The 17,847-nt window shown below is 33.4% G+C and overlaps 1 protein-coding gene across 2 annotated transcripts in view; it reads left to right on the top strand.

The window, feature by feature from the left end:
- Positions 1-17,847, top strand: part of LOC126857163 (glutathione S-transferase D1-like) — a 155,754-nt gene that overhangs the window by 136,850 nt on the left and 1,057 nt on the right. Inside the window, exons 2-7 of one of the 2 annotated variants that reach the window (XM_050606354.1) lie at positions 13,976-14,135; positions 15,405-15,660; positions 15,810-15,868; positions 16,549-16,690; positions 17,062-17,229; positions 17,309-17,716. In XM_050606354.1, coding sequence (XP_050462311.1) covers positions 15,520-15,660; positions 15,810-15,868; positions 16,549-16,690; positions 17,062-17,229; positions 17,309-17,464 — 666 coding nt within the window. In that variant the 5' untranslated portion in view covers positions 13,976-14,135; positions 15,405-15,519 and the 3' untranslated portion in view covers positions 17,465-17,716. Of the gene's footprint in view, positions 1-13,925; positions 14,136-15,404; positions 15,661-15,809; positions 15,869-16,548; positions 16,691-17,061; positions 17,230-17,308; positions 17,717-17,847 lie in introns of those variants that run through there. The other variant, XM_050606355.1, reaches the window with a different exon arrangement.

Genomic DNA, 17,847 nt, shown 5'->3' with positions numbered 1-17,847 from the left:
CTGCTTTCGGCCCGATATCCTCGATGTTATGTGCGCGGCCTCCCCTGAGTTTTTCTTTCATCCTCCCCGCGTTCCTTTCTTATTCGTTGCAGTTCTCCACATTTTTACAATGACATTTCTTTGGCTTCGCATCGACGCATACGTCAACTCGCGTCTACATACGAATGGTAACGTTGCGCGCAATCTTCCTCAAGCCGGATATGAAATGTTCTTTTCCCAGATTTTGCTCCCGATCGCAGAGACGTATTCATAATGCGTCATTTGAATACATATTTCTCTATTGTTTAAAAAAAATCTTGAGATAAAGATTTAAAGAAATGAAAAAATCGTCCAGTTGAAATCACAGTGCAATGACGTACGAGAGAGAGAGAGAAGAAGAAAGAAATACTATAACTTAATTCTCTTTTTATAAAATCCATATGTTTCTAAAACTGCATTAATCTTTTGCTGGAAAATCACACATACACAATTGGAAAATTTGTATTTTCTTGTCAAAAAAAAAAAAGCTGGTTAAAATATTTGTGTTAAATATTTAACACATTTATATGTTAATGTAACATATTACTGTGTAACATATTACGTTAATTAAACTCGAGTGTTAAATTATTAAAACAACTGGAAAATGTGTAAAAATAACAAATGTGCATCTGTTTTTAATTTTACACAATAGATATGTTCCGTATTATTAATGACAGAATTCAGCTGTTAAAATTTGCAGAAAAGAAATATTGATTTTTATTCTATATAATAAGAATGACAGTGACTACAGATTGTTAATAACATTTTTCAAAGTTAATCATTAAAAATATGTTAATTTTACGCAAAATTTGTTTCAAATTATTTGAAAATTTGCATTTATTTGTGTTAAAGTATTAACATAGTATTAGTGTCACCATTTAACATATCCATATTATGTTAAAGTAACACAAAAATCTGTGCAAAACAAATTTTTGAGACATGTAATATCTATTAAATATAACATAAATTTTTCAACTGTGTATATATATATTAGGAAAATTATTATATTTTTAACTGACACTTATATTTTTGAATAAAATTAGAAAAATGCAATTATTTAACAATTATTTGAATGGTGATTTACAATTAATCTATAATAATGACTCTCTCTCTCTCTCTCTCTCTCTCTCTCCCTCTCCAACTATTCTTATGAAAAATTTCTAATAAAAAATAATTATGCTGTTTTCGATACATTGTGTATATATCTAAAAATATAAGCAGATACAGACAACATGAGAAACAACTTCAGTGCGCTTGTAATACTCTGATTATTTGAAAAAGCTAGCTTATCTTGTGTACTTTGAGATTGACGCTGAGATTTAACGATGGTAAACTTTTATAAGGATCTTATTAACGATTGTATATCGTCATAAAAATTGTTTTTTGCAGTTTTCCTTTATGACATCCTTCATGCAGTATTTTACATGTTGCACTCCGATGTGCTCTTACTTGCACATAAAATGTTAAGCATACTCATACATAATCATACTAAATACACTCATATATTCATTAGCTACTGTAAGATCTTTATAATGTTTTAAAATTCTGCGTGTTAAGTTTGGGAAAAAAAAATATCTCATATACATATTTTTTTATCTTTATTTTCTTTAATTCATTTCACGAATTATTCGTTTATATTTTACATAAAAAGAAAGATTCAATTAATTCAATTAATCTATTTGTAAAAAATACTTTTTACACTTATAGATATTAATATATTATTATTAATAATGTATTAATTATTATTTTTATTTTTTGAGAGAGAAGAGTTTTCATTTTTCCAAGAGAATCATTAATTAATTATTAAAATTTATCAGAACTACGTTTCGCCATTCTTGCTCTGATAAATATGTTACGATAACATTAAGTATAACAATGTATTATTAAAAATGAAACATGAAACATGAAAAAAGCGCGATAAAGAAAATTGCTATTCCCCCGATATTTTCGTCAAACAAAAATCATTTGCTACAATTAGCTGTAAAATTTATGAAGGACATGCAATGTTCCAGGATACTTTGCCAATTATCGCTAAATAAATAAAGGAGAAACACACAGTTCGCTGGAAAAGTTAATATGTATTTGCGCCGTTACCTACAATGTTCGAATACGCTTGTCAAAACGCGCATATTGGCAGATACTATAGGGAAATTAATACCGAGGCATATGTTTCGAGCAGACCTGCCTAACCAGGGCATTAGTACGTCGCAATCGAATTCGTAGCTGGTTGTATGCACACCGGTGGTATGCGTGAGTGAAAGGCAGCGGCAAAGGGGTGTTGAGGGGAGGGAGGGGGAGGGGCGAAGCAGAAGGAGCAGGAGGAAGAGGAAGCGAGCACAAAGTCCATGGAGGGTGCCGGTCGGATGATATACTGGATACCGGTCCGTGGTGGCGGCATGGTGGTTACAGATAAGGAACAGGTCGCGCGGAGAGCTCGGGGGAGATGGAGACGGTACTAATTTAGTAAGCGCGGCGAACGAGGGCGCAGGCAATATCCACTTCCGGCTTTCGTGTCTGCAGGCAAGTACCTCTCCGGATGCTTTAGATTATAGGCGCCATGTTTCTCTTCCCTCTCTCTCTCGCTCCTCCCCCTCTCCCTCCATTTTCTCCCTCCCTCTCTCCCTCCCCCTCTCTCCTCTCCCTCTCCCCCTCCCCTCTCCCTCTCCTCTCTCTCCCCTCCCCCTCTCTCCCCTCTCTCTCTCCCCTCCCTCTCCCCTCCTCCTCTCTCCCCTCCTCCTCTCTCCCTCCTCTCTCCCCTCTCTCCCCTCCCTCTCTAATCATTCCCCGCGCAAAATATTATAAATATATTCGTGCGATATTTCTTTTCCCTAAGGAGAGTAACGCGTGACAATATCGAATTATATAAAATGACGAGATATAAATATTTAGAAGCCAAATCGCCCCAAAATGCATGGATGCTGTTCGAAACAAAATCTGAAATGTCGCTCTTCACCGACGCTAAAAATTTCATGGAAAATATCGATATTTTTTATTCGCTTAATATAAAATGAATTAAATCGCAGACTGCATAAAATATCGTTTACTCGCGAATACTATCAGTATCAGCCTCTACCCGTCCCGCGATAATTCCTTTAAAACTTCAAAAAAAAAAAAATCAAAATGTGTTTCGCTCGTCAATATTTCCCCTAAAAGTATTTGACGTTAACCCCGGATATTTGGCGCACCAAAGAAACCGATACTCCGCAATCCCGAAATATCGTAAATATTCTAGTAACACCCGCGCGCGCACGGATAATGTTCGTAAGCGTGGGTGGTTTAGTCGAGCATATTTTATCCCGCGCGTGCATTGCACACACGCCCGGGCGCATTGGGTGACTATGACGAAACGCCGAGGATTTCCCACCCGGAGATTCGTTTTCCCGCGCTGTCAAAACGGGCGTGGGTGGGGGAAGGGGAGGCGGCTTCGTATACGCGGAAGAGTAAAGTAGGATACTGTGCCGAATGGTTACATAGATAAGACGAGCTTCGGCGTCCCGCTCCACAATAGAGAGAGAAGAGAAATGGAGGGAATCAAAAAAAGAGAGAGAGAGAGAGAGAGAGAGAGAGAGAGTGAGAAGGAGGCAAAGTTTTATCCCCCTTGTTTTCTCCCACGTTTACTTTGGCCTCTTTCCTTTTCGGCCTCGGATTTGCTCAGCGCGCGTGGGCTCATTCGTGTGTCGCGAAGAAATAGGAAAGAGAGAAAGAAAGAGAGAATTCAACCAGGATCAGCAGAATTTACTCCAGTGGATTGCGAGCACGCGTGTCTTCGACGCGCCACGACCAATCGGCCGGGCGCCTCAAGACAAAAATTGTGTCTTGAGGTGTCTTATATAGCGCTAGAGATTAAAAGGGTAATGAAACTTTGGGTAAAAAACTCGGAAAAAGAAAACTGTGTTTTTTCTTTCCCAAAAATGAATTTTTTTACCCTATTAATTACTCAGAACGTCCATTTTCAAAAATTTATAGCAAGAATTTAATTTTGTTTATTTATTCATTTTTAATGCACGGTTTTGAAAAATAAGCAAATTTACTAAAATTAGGTATCAGATTTCATGTTAGTTATTCTCACTTCTGGCTCATAAAATAACAAAAATAACAATAATTTAATTATGCTTAAAAAAGTTTTCTTCTAACTTTTATAAAATTTTAAAATTAAAGAACATTAAAAAATACCATTGAATTATAAAAATCAAAATTAATCTGTTTTATATATTTAAACTCAATTAATTAAACAAATGCAAAGTAGTAATCACATTTATTGAAATTAATTATCGACTCATTAAACAAAATTAAATTCCCATACCATCTTTTGTTCGAAAAAAACTGACTCTATCTTTCAAGATTACCAAAAAAAACAGCTTTTCCCCCAAAAATAAAATTTTTTACTTACTTTCTACCCCCATTTTTAGAAAACTCGATTTTTTAAATCTCTAATTGGCGCGTATGCCGAGGCGTGGGCGGAGAGAGAAGAGTGGAGGGGGCCGTTTCGATAACGACTTTACGAGGCGAGTACACGAGGAATATTCGAACAGCGGCGGGAGAGGAGATCTCTGACGGCGTTGTATCTGCTGTTTGATTAAGAGGGGAAACCAAACGGCTGCGCCGCGTACAAATTCCGTTGAAATATCCGACATGTGGGCATGTGTGCATGTACGTGGCGCGCGACAGAAATGTACACAGCTGCGAAATCGTGAATATTCCATCGCGTAATCAGTCGCATTTCAATAACGCTTTCGCAGTTCACCCTGGAACGGTCCAGGAATTACATATTACACGTGACTTGTGTGTGTGTGTGTGTCCTGGCGCTGCTTACGTTGGCAATCGTTCGCGATGCCGATAAGCGCGACTCGGCAAATGCGATAAGATCGTGTCCGGGACCGTGCGTTCTATGCTAATTACGCGCGGACGAGAAAGCGCATACAATAATCTCTCTCTTTCTCTCTCTCTCTCTCTTTCTCTTTCAATATATACGACACGTTATAATAAAAGCGCGCGTACGCTTCTATTATAATGACGCACGTTATTGTATATTATGCAAACTTTGTTCGCGCGCTCGCACTTTCCGCACGCAACTTCCTCCAAACGTGTATTGTAAGAAAATCGCGGATGCGATATATACAGGGTGTGTTAAAAGTCTGGATACACTCAAATATCTCGTAAACGTTGCATTTCGGAGAAAAATATTTCAGACAAAAGTTGTAAGGCCTAAAAAAATGCATTTAATGACAGTATTAATTTGACCCTATTTGGCATTGCCAAAGTAAGGTCAAGGTCAACTTAAAATTTTTAAATAAAAATTCTAATTTTTTATTGCATATTCTTGTAGCTTATCTCGAGAGCTTTTCAAAAACATTCTAATAAAGTATTTTTTTTATTAAGTAAAGAAAAAATAAATTGTTATAAAAAATACATTGCAAATAATTGCATACCTTTTTTTTAAAACAATTATTTTCTGTATACTATTTGATTCATCTTATTATTCTGTACATAAAAGTATTACGATAGTAATAAGTTGAAGTATTACAATTATCAAAAACTAAATATTTTTCGAGATATTTTATATTTTATACTATAAAATATGTCAGATTAAGATATAAAATAACTCAAAAAATACTTAATGAAAAAATACTTTATTAGAATGTTTTGAAAAGCTCTCGAGATAAGCTACAAGAATATATAATAAAAAATGGGGGTTTCTATTTAAAAATTTTAAGTTGCCCTTGATCTGACTTTGGCAATGCCACTTATAGTCAAATTAATACTGTCATTAAATGCATCTTTTTAAGCCTTACAACTTTTGTCTGAAATATTTTTCTCTGAAATACAACGTTTACGGGATATTTGAATATATCCAGAGTTTTGACACACTGTATGTCGCAAGCGGTAGTAATACGTCCGTGAATAAGGATGTTTTGGCTCTATAATAGTAAGTAGCAATAAAAAAGTCAAAATTAAAGAAAAATATATTATTCCTTACGTTTATATTGTTTATGTTGTAAAAAATCAAATAAATAAATTTGGATTATAAAAAGAATTAAAGTATCACAAAATAATGTTTTTAAATAAGGTTTTTAACTTCATAAAAGAAAATAGTTGTAGTTAGTATTTTTCTTAATTTATGACAAAAACTTTTAATCGTGAATATTCTCTGAAATTAACTGCAAAAAACAAAAAAAAAAACAAGTAATTTGCAGAAAACAGAGAGAGAGAGCGAGATAATACTAACTTTTCTACAATTTTTAGTAAATAATTTTTAAATGAGTAAGTGGATCTCAATCAAGTTTTGCATAAAATATTTATTAGAGTTTTCTTAATACGTGTGAAAATTTTTATTTCGTTGGCAATATTTTTTTCTTGTCAAATTCGTCAATAAATGCTGCAATACGTGTCTTTCCATAAGAATCAATCAATACTAACTTTGAAGTTAAATAATTTCCAAACCGTTAAGAAAATTATGTTTAGGTTTTGCAGATATTCAGAAAAAAATAGCAGAAGTCTGCGAAATTTTCGTGTTTTTGTGTCAATGCCTTGACACATATGACACGTACATCCTTAAGCACCGACTTGGAAAAATAATGCGATTCGGATGCGAGACGCGTCTTAACGAGCGAAATATCGGATGGCGTTTAATAAAAAGCCCGATTTCTATTATGCTACGCGTAATATCTCTCAAAGACACCGCGATATGTGCGCGCATATACATATACATATACACGTAATAAAACATGATACTACCAACGGTGCACGTATGATTAGCTGTTTCATTAGCCGGCGGGTGCTTATTCGGCTTTTAGATCAGTGCACCGTAGCTTCCGGCGGGATAGCTCGTTTATGCTCGGCCGTGTATTTTGTACTTGTCCATTTGCGTACACGCATTTCCACTACACGCGTCGTTACGAGGAGTTAGCAGACGCCATTGTTTCGCCGTGTGTTTAATATTCATCCGCGTCTTGAAAGATGACCAATTTTCGCTGCACATACGTTGCTAAGGATTATCCAGCTCTAGAATTATCAAGGAAAAACAAGCGCGAATAAAGAGAGAAATTAAGCCTTAATATAAATAATATATTAATACAAATAAAGCTTTGGCCCTAGCAAGTGCAAGGCTAAATTTGGAGATAAATTTGAAGTAATTTTTTCCAAACTTAGACCATTAAAAATCTTATTTATAATATATGATAATCTAGTTATATAAATAGACGAAATTACTTTGACTTTTTAAAATTATTCATAATTTTCGAACAATATGTAATAATTTTTTTGAAAAACTTTTGGATATATGGTAAAATCTGAGGGAAATAAGCTATTTTTCTTTTACAAAGAAGATAGAAATAAGCGTCTTTTTAGAATCGTAAGACATTTTAAATATTCTCAGAACAACAATCTAATGCATTTTATTTATTTTGTGATATGAAGCTTTTATCAATATGAGAAGGGGAGAGAAATAAGAAAAAAGGTTGAGTCCATCACCTTTAATGAGCAGATAGATTGTAAAGATGAAACAAAAACCATGTTTGAACAAAATTAAATTTAAACAATTTTTGTGATAATGTATTAAAATTCTTATTAATAATCTAGATAATTATATTATATAAAATGCCTTTTCAAATTTTCACATTTAAGTAAGTAGCGTGCATCTCTCTCTTATTGTTATCAGTAGTTTGAATGACTCCTTAGTTGTTTTATCCAAAAGCATCTGGGCAGCAAATATTGAATATTTTTCCGTTATTATTTCGATTAATATTAGCAGAAAATAATAATGATCTGTCTTGTAATCTATTTTTTCTTGTACGTAAAAATTTATCTTTCTTACAGTTAATTCATTTATCGCTATTTGAATTAATTTTTTCATTTCTAAGAAATAAATAAGCAATTTCAAAACTTTTTACAAAATATAACTGATTTAATTATTTGTAATTTAAAATGTTTAATAAACTTAATTTATTAGTATAATTATTTAATAATTATATAGTATATTGTAAACTACAGTGCAATAACTACAGTACACTACAATAAGCTATACAGAGTGTCTATAAGCACTCATACAGATCTTTTATGAAAAATTGCAAAAATTTTGATGGCTAGATCGGGTCGCTCTATTGTGGTGATGTTTTCAACTTTCGATACCGACCGGAAATGGACTATTCAGATCGAAAGTCGAATTTTTTATATGGAACATGGTACTTTTTATTGCAGATTATTCAGATTTCCCGCCAAAAAATAAAAAAATCTTTTCCTTTTAAAAACCCCAAATATTTTTTTCAAAAATGCTTTTATCAACTTTGAAATGACACACGCTAAATCGCCTAAAAATACAGTTAAAGTTTATTTTTTCATCACACTTTCGAGATTATTTTAGCATTATTAATAAATGTTTAATCTCTTATATTATATAAAGTTGATTAATCAAGTTACTACAATTTATCATTTTATAACCATGTTATTAAAATAATAACAAATTTATTAAAATTGTTTATTTATTTATGTAAATAAAATTGTTTATGTATTTATGTTTATGTGTGATCCGATTTTGCAAAAAATGCCACGTTTCACTCAAAAATTTGACTTCAGATTTCAAATTTCAGATTTCAGACTTCAGATTTGGATAACACATTTCCTAGCTACATCCTGTTCGTACATTATTCTTTAAAAATCATTTCAAGATAGAGACATTTTAGGAAAAAAAGTTTGGGACAAAAATTTTTTATTTTTTACCGAGAAATCTGAATCTGCAATAAAAAGTACCATATTCCATTGAAAAAATTCGACTTTTTGTCTAGATAACACATTTCCGGTCAGTTGAACCGAAAGTTGAAAATACCACCATATAATAGAGCGTATCCGATTTAGTCAAAATTTTTACGATTTTTGATAAAATTTATCTATCTGATAAAATTTATTTATATTTTGATAAAATTTATTAATTCTTCCTTTTGAAAGGTCTACAGTTGGTTAGGAACACCCTGTATATTAAGAAACGTATAATGCATAATAGCCGTCTAATCAAGCCGTTCCTTCTTCGCTATTACAAAAGATGTTAACATTTTATGTAAGTTTAAACCGCGAGGACATCGTAAAGAGAAAATTGCTGATATGAGCAGCGTTAGAAACTTGATATTAGCCTTAATTAGGCTTATATATGTAACAAGTGTACATCCAGATGTAAGAAACATGTCGGCCGACGGTTAATGGTTCTCGACCGTTTCCGTCGAGGTATCTGTAAATTCTATAAGTTACATATTGCGGGAGAAGTTTGTTGTAATCTACCAACTTCTGAAACTCAAGTGTCTTTGTATAGCCCCTGCTAGGGGGCATCGCCGAGCGGGAGAGTGGCGCGCTGCATCAAAGTAGTATGAAATAACTTTCGCGAGTCCGTAAAGTTTCCTTACCGGTCGAAAATTATTTCCAAGAGCTCGAGTTTCTCAAAGTAATATCTCGTCGAACTAACTATGACGTTTGCATTTTCATGTCGAAGGGTAATTCTCCAATTATGACCGTTGATCCGTATACAGCTCACTCCATCTCCACAAGATGCGAGAAGATCAAATGAACTTTTGGAAATGATAAATAGAACGAAACTCTAGCGTCTCTCGTATAATAAACGTAGACTTTAATTTTAATAATATTCCATTCATTTATATACATAAATGTTATTTATATAACATTTATATAACGTTAATTTATATATTTTATATATATAAAGTGTTCAGAGTGTATCCAAAATTACATCGGCAAACTTCAAGTGGTTATAAAGGATACCAAAGCAAGTCAATTTTGCCAATAAACCCGTATCCGCAAATGAGCTGTTTTGGCACTAGAGAATCAAAGACTAAAAGAAAAGCTCGTGAATCCGAGAATTCTGATTTTGATGAAACTTTATACACATATGGGAGGGGGAGAAGAGGGTAAATAGATGAATTTCCAGTTGCGCCCCAAAAATGATTCTAAGGGTTCAAACCTTTTATATTTACATACTCTTGTATATACATATAAAGATTTTATAAGACTTCCTGATTTGCAGAAAAATTGTACTAGATTATAGATTAGAGAGGTTAGGAAAAGAGATGAAGAAGATTATAATATTAAATAATCCGTAAATCCCTTGCTATTTTTAGTTTAGGCATAACGCCGCCCGCACGATTCAAGCATAGGAATCAGGCGTCACGTAACAACCGATTCCCCTGACGGCGTATCGCGAGAAAACGAACGGGAACTAACACGGAGCAGTTCGCGTAACTCCTTGCAACTCGTTGGAACTGGTAACATCTTTGCTACTTCTCGAGTGACACAACGGGCGGAACGGTTTGGAATGGTATAAAGCGACGCTCCTGTCGCAATACGCACCTCCCAACACACATATTCGCAGTCTGAAGCTTTGATCTTTCACCTATCGCGATGGCATCGGGTATCGGGAAAAGGTGGGGGGGGGGTGGAGGATGGAGGGGGTGGTTTTCTCGAACGACGGACGTTCGAACATCCTTTTGCTACTTTTGACGCAAGTGACTTTGACTTCGTTGGCCGAGTTCGCGTCTGAAACGTCGAGGGAAGGTAAGATGGCACGTAAAGGAATCATATATTTCTTCTTTCGTGAAATCAAATCATTTCTCTCGGCAACATTGCGTTCGATAATTTTCGCGAGCGGCGTTTTATAATTATTCGTCGCGTAAAATCGTACAAGAAAAAAAAAAAAAAAAAATTGAAGTGCGCTGATAGAAGCGCACGTCGAGAGACAATATCAGAGAGCACATAGTAATATATAGGATTTTATCTTTTTGTTTAGCGCGGATCACGCGAGCGATTAATGCAATATCGAAACGTATCAATGTCGAAACGCTCGTTAATCCCAGGCGGGCAGCGATAATTTTTCGATCCTAATTGCTCGATCATTTTCGACGAGCTCGAAATTTGATATTCACGCACGCGGATAATATTGGCAGGCTACGCCGGCTGTGCCAAGTTCTCAGCATTATTATTCGCGCGCGCTATAAGAGGATAATTTAAATAAACGTATGCGCGCTCGAACGTTACAAGCGCTTTAGTGTCGCGCGATGATAATTATTGCGCGTTTCTCTCGGTGTTCATTTAATATTTCAAGCATGCCGTAAACAAAAGTATCGGATTTTCCGATATGGCGGTTGTATTGACCGGACGCGAAACGAGCGGCCAACGTTTTCCGTTCGCCCGCGCGCTCGCGCGCCTTTGTGTGCGCGCGCGCGCGCGTTTATTCGCGTTAATAATCCCAATAAAACGTACTACACCGATCCGGATGTTCGATTATGAGTGTACGTATCAGCGCGCCCGACGCGCATTTTGCACACACATTATGTTCTCATTATTAAAACACATTACCAGCAGTTTCGCGCGATCCGACGTGTGTATATGCAATGGAATGAACGCAACACCGATAGGCTTGATAGATCACGCGTTTCCCTGACGCCGCCGATGAGCCGGGCGCGAGCGGCTATTTCATTTTCCATCTCAGTGGATTTGCCGGGGCTAATCGATAATCGCACCACAGACACGCCCGACGCTCGCTGCGATAACAGCCAAGCGAATGAAGAACCAGCTTCGCCCTTTCGAGCCATTCCACGGCGTTATCGACAGCGGATAGCCTATATCATGCGCATCGAATGTAATTTTCGCGTGCGTGAGTTTAACAGCGTTTCTCTTCTACCAAAATCATACACACGAATAAAAATTTGGGACACGTATAAGATAAAAAGAAGAAGTATTTGAAACTACCTTTCAGAAGCGTATAATTTTCTCTCAGCATTTCTATTATCTGACGATGCTGACACATGATAGCATATGTGTCGAATCATTGAAATTTGGTTTTATATATTCAATTAATATTATATTATTTTAAATTTGAATAACAGGTCATTGCATACACATCTTTTTATCTAGCATCATTAAATTGTTTTTTAATAAATTTATTTGTAATTCAATTTGAATTACTATCGACTATGAAAGTGTACCGTCAGCTGGTTACATCCGGTTGCTGAGAATACAGTTGATTATGCGTTCATGTATTGCCTGATTGAGTCCCCTGGCTTCTTTCATGTCGGTCAATAGAACGTCGTGTCTGCCGCAAATTGCTCCGGAACTAAACCGAGGCAATTAGCAGCGTCTGCGTATGCGCGTTATATCGAATTGGCACGCAACGACAGCGTTATACAGGATCTTCCCATTCATCTCGCGAACGTGAGAGCGCACCTCTAAGGTTAATTAGAATTATATCGTCATGGCGTATCGCGTTCGTTCGAAAAAACGAGGTCGAAGACCGCCCCTATTCCAGATGACGGCGTTAACGAAAGAAATTTATTGAGACGAATGGAATGGGTGCAAACAAAACCGTGAAAATTACGGGAATACGTCGTTAACGGGACGTCGTAAAAGCGCCGGCCGCGTTCCACCGAAATCACCACTTTCGCGCCGGAAAATTAAGGAACCCATTTTAATGGTCAATATAATACCCGACATAATTGCTCAGCCACGAAACGAAATCGCTGAGTATAACTGTGAAATCTTTGACGAGCAAAAATTGATTATCAATTGCATGCACAGGAGTTATTTTTATATCTTGTTAAGAAATAATTTATCTCGCTGATATAATATACAGTTCACAACAAAAAACAATTTTTTCTTCGAAAATAAGAACAAAAATAGTCACGTCTTATATTTTGTTTTTGTTTTTGATAAATACGATTCTGCTCGTACAGCACAGAACGTTTCAGCAACATTGCAGCAACATAGCAACGTTGCCGCAATATTGCTGCAACGTTCTGTGCTGCATGGGTGGCTTCTAAATTACTTTGTTACGTCACAATTTTGAAAAATTTAATTAGAATTGGACAATGAAGGTTAGACAAGAAAGGACAATTTTAATATATTTTTTGTTTCATATTATATACAGGGTGTTCCAGATTAAGTCAATGGAACTTTAGAGTCTCTTAGGAAATTAAATTTGGAACAAAAAAGTTCTTATAAATCTAGTCTAACCTGTAAACATATTTTCGGAAACATTCTTTGTTAAAAAATTAGCTAATAAACTTTGACAAATCATATTTTTTTTAATGATTTTTAAAAATAACCTCAAAATTCTTCGTTTATTTGAGAAAAGTAACGAAATAAATGTGATGGGTAATTAAATAATAAATTAAATTATATTAATTTTATTTAATTTTGATAAAGCATTTAAAAAAAAACAAGCTCAAACAGCTTTGATGGTCTTTGTGTAAACACTACATTTGCAAACATTGCAAATGCAAATATAAAAATGTTCTTATTAAATTTTGATCATAACTAATTATTTGCAGAGAGTTTATTAACAATATTTTTTAACGAAGCATTTCCGGATCTATGTTTGAAACTTTTTTTACCAAATTCAATTTTCTATGAGACCCTGAAGTTTCATTGATCTGGCCTGGAACAGAGACTCGCGAAACGAAATCGAATAAAATACATATAGTGAATTATGAAAACTTTCAGCTCTTGAAAAAAAGTTTGTTATGTAGATTATAACTAATATATGATATTTACGGTTAAATATATCCATGAAATTTGTTTTAAATTGAAAGAATTGTACGGAAAATGAATTTTAAAAAATATATCGAACGCAGTATGCTTACAAATTTTTAATATTTTTTGGAACAATTGCCGATTACGTTATTAATTGAATACAGAAAAAAAATGTACACTTCGATATATACATTTTCTGCTGTTCTATTTATAACTGTTATGTAGTGTACAGCAAGTTACATTCACTGGCCGTTCTTCCTGTTTTTATTAAGCGATCGATCGACCTTACCGGGAACTTTCGATCGTAACGGATAATGTCAACGTTGAAGTTACGCGGTTTTGTTTGGCAGTACGCTATCGCTATGGCAACTTTGCAAATCGTTTGCGCGCGCGCATTTTCTATTCTTTTAATATGTACGCCTGCCGTTTTCCATAGAAAAAAATTACTTGCCACTAGAAGAAGCGATGAGCAATATAATTCTACGATGGTAGTGCATCAACCCTAGCGAATAGTAAGCCAATTAATTAGCCTGATGCGTAACGGTTGCAAGTATCATCGATTTGTACCAATCAATCGAGCTTGTGGAGGGTTACAGGTAAGGGTTACATCTAAAAGCCATTTAACGGCGCACTAATTAATGGAATTATTGCATCAATCATAATTAGAACGATCATCTATGCTTTCACTGTTGATATTCACATTATTTATGCATAAAAAATACTCTATCAGTAAAATTGCTTTCTACCAGTATGTTTATTTTAAAAATAAATAAATAAATATATATATATCATATATATATATATATATATATATATATATATATATATATTCACATTATTTACGCATCAAAAATATTCTCTATCAGTAAAATTGCTCTCTACCAGTATGTTTATTTTAAAAATAAATATATATACAGGGTTCTAGACCATCCTTTTTCTTTCAAAAACTAAGCATTTTAGAGAAAAATGTTTTGAACAAAAATTGTATGGTTTTGAAGGGAACATAAGATGGTGTCATTGGTTTGACCTCGGATGGCATCGTTAAGGTCAAGTCAAGGACACCTTTAATTTCTTAAATGGAATTTCCTATTTTTTATTGCATATTCTTATAGCTTATGTTGAGAGTTTTCCAAAATACTATAATAAAGTATTTTTTCATTAAGAATTTTTTGAGTTATTTTGTATCTTAATCTGACATATTTTAGTATAAAATATAAAATATCTCGAAAATTATTTAGTGCTCGATAATTGTATCGTAATACTTTTATGTACAGAATAATAAGATAAATCAAATAGTGTACAGAAAATAATTGTTTTTAAAAAAAAGTATGCAATTATTTGCAATATATTTTTTTTATAACAATTATTTATTTTTTCTTTACACCATTTGATTCATCTTATTATTTTGTACATAAAAGTATTTCGATACAATTATCGAAAACTAAATAATTTTCGAGATATTTTATATTTTATATTTAACTATGTCAGATTAAGATACAAAATAACTCAAAAAATTCTTAATAAAAATATACTTTATTATAGTGTTTTGGAAAGCTCTCAACATAAGCTATAAGAATATGCAATAAAAAATAGGGGATTCTATTTAAGAAATTAAAGGTGTCCTTGACTTGACCTTACTGATGCCATCCAAGGTCAAACCAATGACATCATCTTATGTTCCCCTCGAAACCATACAATTTTTGTTCAAAACGTTTTTCTCTAAAATGCTTAGTTTTTGAAAGAAAAGGGGTGTACGAATGGTCTAGGACACCCTGTATATATATTTAGAATTTTAAATTACACTGATCTAGATTGAAAAGTTTGTCGTTAGTTAGAGGATTATAATTTAAAAATTTCATTTATAGTAAAACAATATTCAACACGAGAGATTCGCGAAACGAAAGCAAAGAAACTCGTGGAAAAACACGCAGGGAATAACGAAAACAAGTGGTTTAGTGAGAAGCAAAAAAGCGAGACGAGATGCCGATTGACTGTTATTATTTGCCGCCAAGTCCACCTTGTCGTACCGTTATGTTACTCGCAAAAGCGCTGGGCATTCATTTTAATATTAAAATTGTGAATGTCATGAACGGAGAACATATGAATCCGGAATTTGTACAGGTTCTTCAGCTGTTTCTGTATTTGCGCATACATTTATTAATGATTAGTACAAATAAATAAATAAGATTCAAATCATATAATTGTTAATTTGAAAGAGAAAATTTTAGAATAAAATTATAAAGCTTCTCTAAAACATAATTTTATTTTAGATAAATCCGCAACATGTGATACCAACCATCGACGATAACGGTTTTATTCTATGGGAAAGGTATGTGAGTAGAGCTTAAAATAAAAACAAAGAGTTTTCTAAAAATAGGAGGAGAAACAAAATAAAAAACACCAATATTTTTGGGTAAAAAACTGGTTTTTTTTATAATTTTGAAAGATCGTGCTAGTTTTCTTCGAACAAAAGATAATATGAGAATTAAATTAATTTTGTTTACTGAATCAGTAATCTATTTTAATGGATATTACTGAGCTGATTATTACTTTGTATTTGTTTAATGAGTTGAAAATATTTTAAAATAAATTAATTTTGTTTCTTATAATTGAATGGTATTTTTGATGTTTTTTATTTTTAAAGTTTCATAAAAATTAGAAGAAAATTCTCTCAACCATAGTTAAACTATTGTAATTTTTGTTATTTGAAAATGAGAATAACACAGGATATAAAATCTGATACCTAATTTTAGTAAAGATGCTTATTTTTTTAAATTATGCCTTAAAGATTAAGAAATAAGCATCAAAATTAGATTTTTGCTATAAATTTTTAAAAATGAAGATTTTGAGTAATTACTAGGATAAAAGAATCCATTTTTGGGGGAATAAAAGACAGTTTTTTACCGATTTACTTTATAAAATTTCTGTTTTTTTTTTCTTCTACTCTTTTAATCTTTTTATGTGAATTTCACGCTTTTTTATAATTATCTAACATGTATGTTGTTACAGTCGTCCTATTATGGCATATTTGGTTAATAAATATGCAAAAAATGACGCTCTTTATCCGGAAGATCCAAAACAAAAGGCAATAGTCGACCAGATGATGAATTTCGATGCTGGCAGTCTCTATTACAATTTAATCAAATGTTACGTATGTATTGATATTATCTATTCACTGCACAATTTTCTTTTAATTAATATTATGATTAACATATTTTCGATATCTCACAACCATTGGTTATTCAACACATTTATACATATATCTCTATAGTACATAAATTTTGAAGCCAATTTTTCCTGTCTCTGTTAATTTACATTTAACTACATTAATCTAATTTTCCTTAATTGAGGAAATCTTCTTAATACATTTTGTTAAAAAATTAATTTTTTCCAATGTTTTAAACATTAGCTTTGTAATTATTTCTGCATAAAAGCACGGTAAAATTTATAAATTCAAGAATCAATATTCATTGAGTAAACGTTGACACATTCAGCTCGATAAATAAAATTGTTATTATTCAGATACCAGTGATGCGAGGTCAGGCTTCTTCCATTAAGGAGGAAGATCTGGAAAAAGTTAAGAGATCATTCGAGGTTCTCAATCTCCTCCTCGAGGGTAAAGAATTCGCGGCCGGCGATAACTTGACTATCGCCGATTTCACTATTAGCACAACAATATGTTTGATATTGGTGAGTCCGTTCGCGAGAGGAACTGACTTTATTCGAGCTCAGGTAGATAGAGTGCTGCTGACTATTTTTTCGATTGCAGTGTTTCGACTTTGACATCGGCCCTTACGATAACGTCGTCGCGTATTACGATCGTTGCAAGGGGTGCCTGGAGAAATTCGGATTCGAGGAGGTGCACGCCATGGGTGTTAAAATGTTTACCGAGGTCTATCACGCAAATTTGCAAGAATCCAGTTAAGGTGGATATGGCGATGGATATTTTTGCGCGCTTAGAGTAGAGGATCGATAATACTTCGTTTACCTGCGATCGAGATTAGACATGAAATCCTATTGTTACCTTATAGAATTTAAATTCACTTTTTCCCTTCTAGCTGTTTCTAGCACTATAACATACTTTTGAAATCAAATAATGCCAATATTTTAAGAGAATTACGTAGTTCAATTAATAAATCTTTTTTTGTTACATTAATTGTCAGATTTTTTTTTTAATATATATATATATATATATATATATATATATATATATATCTTTATTTAAAATTATGTTATAATTAAATAATACATAACTCAATGCATAATGTTTTTTTTTATTTATCTTCTTAACACATTTTGTTAAAAAAT

Source organism: Cataglyphis hispanica, chromosome 20, assembly GCF_021464435.1.
Source record: "Cataglyphis hispanica isolate Lineage 1 chromosome 20, ULB_Chis1_1.0, whole genome shotgun sequence".
NCBI classification, from domain to species: domain Eukaryota; kingdom Metazoa; phylum Arthropoda; class Insecta; order Hymenoptera; family Formicidae; genus Cataglyphis; species Cataglyphis hispanica.
The sequence above is the reverse complement of the archived record's forward strand: the minus strand, read 5'-3'. Positions and strand labels throughout refer to the sequence as shown.